Source organism: Cryptotermes secundus, unplaced genomic scaffold (assembly GCF_002891405.2).
Source record: "Cryptotermes secundus unplaced genomic scaffold, Csec_1.0 scaffold1449, whole genome shotgun sequence".
Lineage (NCBI taxonomy): Eukaryota > Metazoa > Arthropoda > Insecta > Blattodea > Kalotermitidae > Cryptotermes > Cryptotermes secundus.
In genome coordinates, this window is record NW_019729918.1 from 38,111 (window position 1) to 50,294 (window position 12,184).

General features: G+C 39.5%; 1 protein-coding gene across 5 annotated transcripts in view; it reads left to right on the forward strand.

The window, feature by feature from the left end:
• LOC111865870 (elongation factor 1-beta') overlaps positions 1-9,163 on the forward strand; it is a 23,389-nt gene extending 14,226 nt beyond the window's left edge. For all 5 annotated transcript variants that reach the window (XM_023854283.2, XM_033752018.1, XM_023854286.2 and 2 more), the window contains exons 3-4: positions 1,918-2,107; positions 8,945-9,163. In XM_023854283.2, the coding sequence (XP_023710051.1) occupies positions 1,918-2,107; positions 8,945-9,099 (345 nt within the window). In that variant the 3' untranslated portion in view covers positions 9,100-9,163. The remainder of the gene's footprint in view (positions 1-1,917; positions 2,108-8,944) is intronic.
• Positions 9,164-12,184: the final 3,021 nt, after the last annotated feature.

Genomic DNA, 12,184 nt, shown 5'->3' on the forward strand with positions numbered 1-12,184 from the left:
CACAATGGTTTGACTGCAATGAATGAACGAATGACCGATCTGGCAACACCATATTCCGAGAATTAACTCCTGTGTTTATCTAACACATTAGGCAGCGAGGAAATTCAGACGAGTACAGTCGTGCATAGCGACATGTCCCATACGATAAATAAGCTACAACAAGAGATACCATTGAATGTGAAGTCACCACAAGGACTTACACTGCTAAAACGCATGGTGCAGAAAATGTATTACACTGCTAGAACGCATGGTGCAGAAAATGTATGAATTTCGGGAAATTTTATTTTGGGAATCAGTGTAAAAATTTTTTACAGATATTAAAATCTGTAAATTAGAATATCTGATTCTATATTCTTTCTACATTAAAGGAGCGTTCATTTTGTTCGTTTATCATAAAAAATGTAGAAATCACACCATTTTTAGAAACATGCTTACAATTTCATTGCTCTAGAAGGGCGGGCATTTAAATAAACTCCGTCCAGCTGCCCCTACCAGAAGTGCTACAGGGTATGATTGATAGACTAATCAAAATTGGAAGGTACTATATGGCATGGAAATGAATGTGGAAAAAACAAAAGTAATGAAAATTTTGAGACAACCAACCCCAGTCACAATAAAGATAGACCAAAAACAAACTGGAGAATGTGAAATGTTTTAAATATTTGGGTAACTTGTTAACAGATGATGGAAGGTGTACTTGTGAAATTAAATCTAGGATTGCCATGGCAAAAGCTGCATTTAGCAAGAAGAAGAATCTTTTTTACCAGCAAATTGGACTTAAATTTGAGAAAGAAACTTGTGAAATGCTACATTTGGAACATCACTTTGTATGGGGCTGAAACTTGGACACTTAGGGCAGTAGATCAGAAACACCTGGAAAGCTTTGAAGGATGGAGAAGATCAGTTGGACCGATTATGTGAGAAATGAAGAAGTGTTATTTAGAGTCAGTGAGCAGAGGAATATTCTACACAAAATAAGAAAATGGAAGGCTAATTGGATTGGTCATATATTACGCAGTAACTGTCTTCTAAAAGAAGTTATTGAAGGAAACATAGAAGGGCAGATAGAAGTGACCAGAAGACAAGGAAGAAGACGTAAGAAGATGCTGGATGACCTTGGGGACAGAAGAGGATATTCTCATTTTATGGATAAAGCTCTAGATCGCATTAAGTGGAGGAACTGTTTTGGAAGAGACTGTGGTCCTGTCATCTGACAGATTACTGATGAATGAATGGGAAGAGTTATGTGTAACTCAGTGTTTGATCAGAATTGTTTTAAATGTGTAAAGTTTCAGGTTCTAACTTGAATGATAGATCCTTTTCATTTCAAAGTATAGCATTCAGTCCACTCTGTAGCTGAAACATTTTGCTGCAACCAGCCAGTTGTTGAATTATTGTTTCAGGGAGATGGTATGCTATGTCATATGAATGGGAATACCGTATTAAAGTTATTAATGTGTTGTCTGTCCTCTGATACATTCCATGAGAGTGTATATATATTTCTGAAGTTTTAATATGATTTAATGGGTTTAACCTTAATTTATGCCTGTTGATCAGGTGTGAAGTATATCACAAAAATGTTTAATGCTTCGTTACTATTTTGACAGTTTAGGAAAAATAATTGTGTTGTTAAAATGTATGAATTCGTGGTTCCTTTCTGTGTTTCGTACATACTGTATGTATAAAGAAAAGTGCAATAATGAGAAGTTTATATTCAAGTAGGATGATTTTATGGACTTTTTTTTTAATTGACAAGGATCAGAGTTCTCTTCATATAAAAGTATTTGTGATTTTTGTTTTCATGGTACAGTACTTTTAAAAAATTATTAAAAGTCATTGCTATTATTCAGATACATGTATGTAAATATGTGGCTTCTGAAAATGATTACGAATAAGAGATAAATCTCATTGTAATAGGATGCTGAAGCAGCACAAATCAGGGAAGAACGGCTGAAGGCTTATGCAGAGAAGAAATCCAAAAAACCTGCCATGATTGCCAAATCTAGTATCGTTCTGGATGTAAAACCATGGGATGATGAAACCGATATGAAGGAAATGGAGGCCAAAGTCAGAACCATCACAATGGATGGCTTAGTATGGGGAGCCTGTAAGTATCATGTTTTCATACAATTCCTTGATGTCCAGAACATTAATTAAATTCATCAGCATGTCATTAGAAAGTACACAAATCCTGAAGAAGCATGTGGTGAAATCAGTTAGCTCTTTCAATTCACCACTTTTTATCAGTTACATTTTATGTTGTTCTATATGTAGGATGAAATGGACTATCTTGCCACCTGCTTTCACTCTGATGTCTTGCTTGGCTTATCCTTAGACCCTGAAGATATAGAGGTGTTTTCTCTGAAACGTCTGTTGGCTTTCAACAGACTGCAAGGCAGTGTATCCCAGAAGACAGTAATCTTCATAACCACTGCTATGAGAACCTCAAACCCTATACATGTATAGATTTTCACATAAAATGTATGCCATTTCACTGTAGCATTGTTCATGAACTGATGGGCACAAGAATGAATGCATTTCAGTAGATTATATAATTAGATTCTTGTTATGTACATTTTCCAGGTGTTCAGTGTTGGCACCATGAGTTGCCCAGCAGATACCATATCTATATTCAGTTTCAGTCCATAAATCCTATTATTATATGGTTGTCAACACAACAGTCTCCAAAAGTCTCCAAATAAATCAGTATTTTTTTTAATTGATAGTGAGATGGTACTAAGTCCCTTGTACTACAGCCACTTCTGGCCTGTTGTACCAGCCCCAGATGATAGGTGAGGGTGATTGTGGAGCAGTTGGTGGAATGAAGATTGGCAGGGGAAACCGAAGTACTGCTCCAGTGCCACTTTGTCCACCACAAATTCCACTTGACCAGACCCGGGATCAAATCCTGGCCGCCCTGATGGGAAGCCAGCGACTAACTGCTTGAGCTATGGCACAGTCTAAATAAATCAGTATTAATGTATTAACATCTGTCTATTATCCTGTACTTGCTACATGTTTTGTTTCAGCAGTATCATCATCAAGCAGTTTTTATGATGTTGAACTTTAGTTGGTCCTAACAGAATTATGAGAACAGGAACAATCTTAATATCCAGTAGTGGAAAGAAGTCATATTTCCACACAGGACACAAAATATATAACACACACACACACCAAAACATAATAATTCCACCACAGCTATTCATGAAACAGAAAGATGGAGAGTATATAGAACCTTTATTATCACTTGCACGCGAGTAATCACCCACATAACATACATGTAATGGACTAAAACAACACCTACTTCCAAGATACAGTACACTCCAAGTACCCTGTACTCAACTACAAATCACCACGGTAATTCACTTTACTTAAAAAATAATTCCAGGTAATTTAATGAATATTTAATTAACAGTTAATTTTAATGTTTTGATAGAGATCTAAATACTAATATTTTAATGTTTTAACCCTTAAGTCTAATATTACAACATCAACTTAATAATGCGATGAGACACATACAGAAGTTGTAATGATATTTATGTCAGTGCAGTTACCATTAAGGCTCCCACACACAGACGCGATACGATTCGGGACGATATAGCACTCGGGACGAAAGCGGCTGTTTACCGAGTGGGCCGCGCACACAGCGCGACACTCGGGAACCTCGGGAATCTTTGACACCCGATAACCAGCTGGCCATGACTCACACTCAATCAGTATCTATACGTACGTGAAACGACATGGGTAGGCAGATGGAACAAATAATAGAGTTCGTCAAAGAAAATGCTTTATTGTACGATACTCGTCATCCGATGTTCAAGGATTCACGTTCTAAGGATAGAAAGTGGAAGGAATTGGCTGTTACAATGAACAGAGACAGCAAGTAGAAAAATTTGTATATATTTATATAGGGTTAAATATACAGTAACTGTGGGCATTCTTAGTGTAGGCTATGCACCAGTTCCGTTCACTAACACGAATTCCAGGGACAGTCATCTAGTTGAAGTACGCAACAAACCGCTCTCTAATGGCGTAGCTAACGTTTGCCACCCTTGGGAGACGTAAAGATTGGATAGGGAACATTTCTCCTTCTAATGGCTCCACTCGTAGCAGTTCTTCCCTGTACTTTTCATCACAGATTTTGAGATGTAGAAAATTATGAAGCAAACACGCTGCTGATACAATGTGTTTTATATTTCATTCTTTCAGTTCTATGGGTATCAAAAAAATCCTCCACTTAATGGCAAGAATAGGCTTCCGGCAATTGGTATATTGTTTAGTGATATCTTCTTGCCCGATGGCTCTCAGGATTGCATCAAACCTGTCAATATTCATCCTGAAATATATATAGAACCGTTTTTCGTCCTTCAGGAGTTGAGGTATCAGTGTATAAAACTCCCCCAGTTCCTCTCTTGACAAGTTTATATCATGAATCCAAGCGATTCGTCTCTTTCGCCTAAAATACGAACACACATAGCAACCACTTATACGTACTTAATTAGAGACTCGTTATGGAATTGTAAATATTTGTACATATATATGACATACTGAATATGTGGAGGAAAAGAACCACGCAGATTTAGTGTTCAGTAAAATACTTGCCGGGATTCACCTTCGTCTTCATCAAGAGCGACAGCTAAAAGCAAAACTTCTTCCTCCAAAGACGGATCCATGACTATTTACCGCTGCGATACCGAGCGGTCTACCGAGTGCGCTCGGTAGACCGAAATACCGAGGCGATATACCGACTGTGATAATATCGCGTTCCTTGGAGTACCGCTCCAGTGTGCGGACCTCCATTTACCGCAATGTAATTAGATATTGTCCCGTACCGTACCAAGCTGAGTATCGCGTCTGTGTGTGGGAGCCACAGTAGGACACAATCCAGTGAGAGTTGTATCATGAAAACTGCCAGATGATCATGCTGAATTAAAACACGTAGGAAATATAGAATAATAAACACATGTTATACAGTAGTGTTGGTGTATTTGGAGATCGTTGTGTTGATTTCCATACAATACCACATAGTGATACAAGACAGGATGACAATAAAGATAGTTCAGGCCACATGTTGTTAAGTGTGTTGAGAGTAACTGTAGCTGCTGCAGAATTTATCCTACCAGCAAGTTCCAGGAAAGTGGAAGTAAATGGTAGCTTGTACACAGTATTCTTGATATACTGCCGCAAAGAAAAATGAAGGCAAGTAGGATCAGGTGGGTGAGATGGCCAAGTGATAGTCAACCCTTTTCTTGGGAAACTTGTTATTAAGTAAGTCTGTACCTCATGGAAATGTGAAGGCACTCCAATTGGAACTGCATGTCATGAGGATTCTCTTCTTCAAAATAGGCATGAGGAGCTCCTATACCAGGTCTGGGGTACCTTATGCCAGTCACAGTACATTCCTCAAAGAAAAGAAGCTGGAACACTTTTTGTTTAGACAACATGTAAAACACATTCAACACTGGCATGTTTCTTTGTATGTCCATTTTTTTCATGGGGATTTTTGCCCTCTCAGACTCTCAGGTTGATTGACATTTCCTGATATGTTGAATGTGATATCATCACTGAAGACTCTTTTGGCTGTTAAGTTTTGTCTTCTTCCAGTCTTGAAAGGAAGTGACAGTAAACTGCTTGTTGCAGGACAGTTATGTGTTCACACTTATAACTCTGCTTGTTGCAGGACAGTTATGTGTTCACACTTATAACTCTGCTTGTTGCAGGACAGTTATGTGTTCACACTTATAACTCTGCTTGTTGCAGGACAGTTATGTGTTCACACTTATAACTCTGCTTGTTGCAGGACAGTTATGTGTTCACACTTATAACTATTAAATGTGCGTGGTTTCTACAGATTATTTTTCCACTATTGCGTGTGTTTTATTTTCAGACAGCATCCCCCATTTTATGTGGTCTGTGAATAAAAGTTGCTCAGACTGGTCAACTAGTGGGGCTTACTCCTTTAGAGATGCAGCCAGACTGGTCAGACAGTTTATACAACTTGCAAATTGAAATTTTTATGGTAACTGATTGATGGGGGGGGGATACTTATCTTCTCAACAGTATCCAGATGGGCCCACCTAGCCTGTTATCCAGTGGGTACCAGGGAGTCTTTAATGAGTTAAAGCAACAGGGGCATGAAGCTGACCACTCAACAACAATCTAGAGCCTAGGTTAAGAATGTTGGAGCTACACCTTCACTCCCCCATATTTCTTTATGGTTGGTGCTTAATTAGCTAAGCACTGGAAGAACTTTATTTTACTTCCCTTACAATCTCCATGTCACTGTAACCACATACCTAGGTTAAGAATGTTGGAGCTACACCTTCACTCCCCCATATTTCTTTATGGTTGGTGCTTAATTAGCTAAGCACTGGAAGAACTTTATTTTACTTCCCTTACAATCTCCATGTCACTGTAACCACATACCTAGAGTCCTGAAACTACAACACACATTGTTTGTTTGTTTTTTATAATTGAGAGGCCATTTTTAGAACTGTGACTTCAGCTTATCACATGGAAAGATTGGGAGATTGAAGTGGCATGAATTATAAACTTGATCATATTAACTACTCAGATGTGTTTCATTTTTATTCCTATGCTTTTTAGTCATTAGAAATAGTACAATAAAGTTGTATGCACCCTGTTTATGTATTAGGACTGTTCAAAGGGTAATGATATTGTGAATAGAGCCCATTACAAGGTGGTATCGGAAAGTTCCCAGAGTGTTATTGTTGTAACTGCCTTTTGAAAGAAGATGAGAGAGGAGGCTAAGGTCACACTCCCAAAAACCACAGCAGTACTCAAGAGCTTTAAGGGAAATTACTTCCACAGTGCTTTTGAAGTGTGAAGAAAATGATGGGATCACTGTATACATTCCCAAGGAGACTATTTTGAAGGAGATGGCAGCCAAAATTGAGTAAATTAAGCCAGCATTTCTTTTTTGGCCTAGTCTGGGAACTTGGTACAATACCACCTCATATGTTAGAGAAGAGAAGAGGCAGCGTGGCAAAGAACAAGCGCCAGAAGCATGACGCTGTTATGTTATATAGTTATCCATTGTTGCAAATAAACATCGGTGAATGGCAGCTATGTTGAATTGTCCCTCTAAGAGCACACTGAAGAAATTTAAAAGGCACAGAATACCAAATGTTGGGAAGTATATTTTACTAATTTATATATATGAAATTCTAGATTGGTGCTGAAGCTGGATTGATTCTGCCTTCAGAATTTTAGAAAATACTCAGGAAAATCTGTAGAAAGAATGCATGGACTCTGAAAAATCAAAGAAAATAAACTGGTTTTTGTACCTTTTAATTCCTTGCTGTAAGATTAGGGGAGTATGTTGAGATGGGGTCAGACAAGTCATAGAAAATGGGTTGCATCTGCCTCTTCTTAATTCTTCAGGATAGATCAGAGAAATATGTAGTTAGTATGGGTTCACAAAGATCAAAGAAATATAGTAAGCTGGGAATTAATAAAGAAGGTTTTAAGTGAAGGGCCTTGGCTAAGCATAGGAAGTTGAGGTTTTCTGAAATTCTAAGAGTTGTTTGATGAAAAAACACATGAATGTTCTTTGATGAAGTCATTGCTCATTGTGTAAAATTTGAGGTTTTCATGGTGGTGAGTATGAAGAAAGCAGTCTTCTGTGATGTGGCGTCATGTAGATATTGTGTTAACAGATGTTTCGGAGGAACGTGTCACCTCCATCTTCAGGGTAGAAGGAAAAAGATGAAAATCCGTGAGCAAGGAACCAGCGCGAACAGATGCTCACAGACTAATGTTGAGTCAAACTGTATAAGAGCAGGAAGAGAAAGGGAGAGTTGGCTACATGGGAAATCAGAGAGGAGAGGGGAGGGGTCTGGGGAGGTGGGCCAGCAGGTAGCAGGCTCAAGCAGGTATAGAAATGTGTTGGGGGGGGGGAAGGCAAGGTTAATAGGAGGGCATTAACCCTGACGTTTAGGGGCTGTGATGCAAGTGGCTGTGGCTGAACACAGCATCGATTTGGGACACCGCATTCAGCTTCAGAATACCTCCATCCTTGCCACCAAGACCCGATATGAGGGATCGCATCATTAGGGAGGCCATTGAGATTGAACTCCATCCTGACAGTATGAACAGAGAGGTGGGGTTTTGTCTCAGCAAGTCATGGAGGCCTCTCATATGTTCCCTCAAGAAACCCCCGGGACATGATGCCAGATCCACAAGGCCGTGGAGGTCCATGCCCGACTTGCATTGCAGCCCCTAAATGTCAGGGTTATTGCCCTCTATCAACCTTTCCCCGACACGATTTCTATACCTGCTCGAGCCTGACACCTGCTGGCCCACCTCCCCAGACCCTTCCCCTCTCCTCTCTACTGATTTCCCATGTAGCTCCCTCTCCCTTTCTCTTCCTGCGCTTATACAGTTCGACTCGACATTAGTCTGTCAGCACCTGTTCACGCTGGTTCCTCACTGACAGATTTTCTTCTTTATTTTTCTACCCTGAAGATGGAGGCGATACATTCCTCCGAAACGTCGGTTAACACAATATCTACATGACGCCACATACAGAAGACTGCTTTCTTCACTGCTCATTGTTAGACATTCAGCTATATGCAGGAATTTAAAAATTTAGACTTTGCTGTTGAAGTACTCAACCTTTACTGAGCATTCATGGCACTGATATTGTGGCGTTCACACAGTCCAGCTGAATGAGCATTATACACTTTTTTAATACTAATACTGTTCCTTTCAAGCTAAAAGCTTTTTAAAATTACCATAGCATTTATATTTTAAAATTACCAGTACCTGGATGATAGAATGTTAAGAATCCCTGAATATAGGATGGAAATACAGCTTCACACCATCTCAAACTCAGCAGTAAATTAAGGTGAGGGGTGAACTTTGTTAATTATTAGTGAGGCTGGATATTGTAGTGAATATGTATTTCTCTTTGTCCTTGCAGCAAAACTGGTTCCTGTGGGCTTTGGAATCAACAAACTCCAGATCATGTCTGTGGTTGAAGATGAGAAAGTTTCTGTGGACTTCCTGATTGAAGAAATTCAAAAGTTTGAACATTTTGTCCAGTCAGTCGACATTGTTGCCTTTAATAAGATCTAAAATGTAATTTTGTGCCATCACTGTATAATTATTTTGCCAAAATATAACATTTTTTAAAAATCAACTGATGCCCTATTTATTAATGTTATTAGTTTCAAGTGATCGTCATTACCATCCTCTCCGCTTATTAAGCATAATTAGTCTGTGTTACAAAATAGGACAAGAGCCGGAATAGAGCAGTCAGTATAGCGACTGGATGACAGCTTGGAGGTCGAGTCCCAGTGGGGTCAAGAATTTTCTCTACTCCAGATTGTCGAGACTGGCTCTTGGGCTCACTCAGCCTCCTATCCAATGGATACTGGGCGCCCTTTCCTTAGAGGTAAATTGGCCGGCATGTGAAGCTGACCACTCACCTCCAGCTAGTACCAAGGTCAAGAAAAGAAGGATCTATATATCCATTCGCCCATATGCCTTCATGGCATGGTGCTTAATTAGTTAAGCACAAGGACAACTTTGCCTTACAAAGTTTTTCTTATTCTCAGCATGAATTCCATGTACTGGTATGCCTTCTCACTGTCTACATCGAGGGACATGGTCATAGGCTTTCCTTAGACCAAAGAATGTAAAATATATGGCTCTTCCACAAGCTGATCTCTTTTACACAGCTTTGATGTAAAAATATTATCAGTTTACAGATAACCTTAGTGAAACCTGCTGTTCTCCATCTCGTCTATTCCAATTTCTATGTGTAGCATTACAGTTTTTTGTGCATGTCCATTGCAGTTAGTGATGGCTATTTCCTTGTATTCCTTACACTTGATCTGGTTACCTCTCTTAAATATCATTGTTACATACCCACTTTCCATTTTCTGGGAATGTGTGTATGATGTGAATATTTATTGTTTTATATAAAAAAGACTGCTACTGTAGTTTCTCTTAATACATTTCAGTTAATATTTATCAGTCATTATCTATGTTTCACTTTTACATGATAATGATGTAACAAAGGCTGTAAATTTGAAGTTTCCCATTTCCTAAGATTTAAAATTGCTTGAAAACTTGTGTCAGAGCTGGAACCTAGTTGCATCATACCTCATGTAGGCAGCCTTATGCGTGCATTCAATAATGTGCCCCATGTAAAGGGTGTAGGTACCATTGTTCATAGGTTTGGTTGAACCATTGCCAACATCCAGGAAATATTTAACAAACTCTGTGGCTTTTAGTCCATAAGTGAACTATACTGACCGAGCCACTGCCGCTTGTCAGTGCAGTAATGCCAACTTTTGCTGATAGAGAGTGTCACATGGTCAGCAAAATGGATTCCCACAGCCTTTAAACTCGATTTTCCAGACTGGAGCTGCTACTTTTCCGTCAAAATGGCTCCTTAGTTAGCCTCACAAGGCTGAGTGGACAACGTTCCAGAGCCACTACTTCTCAGAAAATCTGGTAGCTCCGGGAATCGAACCTGGGACCTCTGGATCTGTAGCCAGGAACTCTGACCACTAGACCACAGAGGCTGTCTCGACGTATTTAGCATAGTTATATCTTGAAATAATATCTTGCTGCCTTACAATGAAGAAACTAAAAAATAAAAGGAACTCATCTGTGATAAGTTAATACAAAAGTAAGAGTGGTGTGTATATGATTCCCAGGATTGTAATTGTAATGAAACTGACAGTTCTTACATTAACACTTCGCAGACCAGCAATTTAAATATTAAAATCACCCTGGGGACTGGAATTTTTAAACCTGCTGCCCTAACTTGTGCACTGTTCACTTTAAAAATTAATATAAAATCTAATTAATTTTATGAACTAAAATTTTTGGAGAACACTTACCAGTGCTCCTAGAAGTGCTTGAGAGTGTGATATTTCTGGAAACATTCCCCTTTGTGAAGTGGCATTACACAGAACTTGCAAATGTAGGCAGTCATACTCCTTTTTCTGTGAACTGCGCAAACATGGCATTGCCTAGAAGGCTGCTTCACCTTGGCATGTTCACTCTTCACAATTTTCACGAGGGTATGTTTCTGCATATCACCCGAGAATCACCCAGGGGGTCCACATGAGGCCTGCATGGGGTGGGAGTTGATGGATGCAGTCGAACTAAGTCTGTGTCCGCCTCCACCATCTGGTCTGTAGCCCAGGCTTTTGCCACATTCAGCAGAAATGCCTTGTATTTCAATTTTGAATGAGGGTTTAGATTTTTGAAAACCAAAAGTGAATTGAAAATGACACAATTTATAAGCCACAAGGCAACTTTCTTTGTCCACTTTACCGTTTTCCGAGGAAGAGAATAATAGGCCAAGTACTGATCGGCTCTATCAGCTCCCTTCATGAACATGTTAAACTTGGAGTTACAAACAGGCTTCTCTACCTGTCCATGTCTCCTTTGAACATCAACCATGCTCAAATTGTGAATTGTGGATTTGGGTCCGATGGAATTTGCTTCACCCCTGGATTTCCAGTAAACTGTCCCAAAGCAGGCGTTTTGTCTACTTTTCCCCATGTGGCTGTCACTGCAATGTTGCTACCCGCACTTTCGTCGGAGCTACTGTCACTTTCACTTTAACTGTCTGTGGCCACAATTTTTTTGTTCGCCCATGCCACACTCACTATCAGATTGTGAGTCGCTATCACTAGCAGACTCACAAAGGACGTCAGATAGCTCATTGGAGAACAAGTCATATTTCTTGTTCTCCGAGAAAACGCTTGGACCTCAACCTCTTCCGACCTTGATCCATTTTGCAGTAGTAACTTCCTGCCTGGTGCTTGCAGTTGGAAGATGAACAAAGGCATTTTCTTTTGGAGTGGGAAAGGAAAACAGTTGGGTCATAAACAGTGGGGTAATGTTACTGACTAACTGACTACAAAGCAAACATTCGAGAGGTCTATCACACACCAGTCATGTGTCTGCCTGGTGCCATTGCAAGGTATAGTGTGTTTCAACATAACGTGTCCTAAAATCATAATAATATGCCACTGGTCCGCCATGTTTAAAAGCACTGGGCATAAAAATATGCCACCCGTCCACAAAGTGTTAAAATTGTACTGTAGGGTGCATCTCAGGTATGAAGAAGTATTAACTCATTTTGAAAGTTTTGCTACTTCGGCATTTGTAAATAAGAGTTGTAAGAAGTCAGATA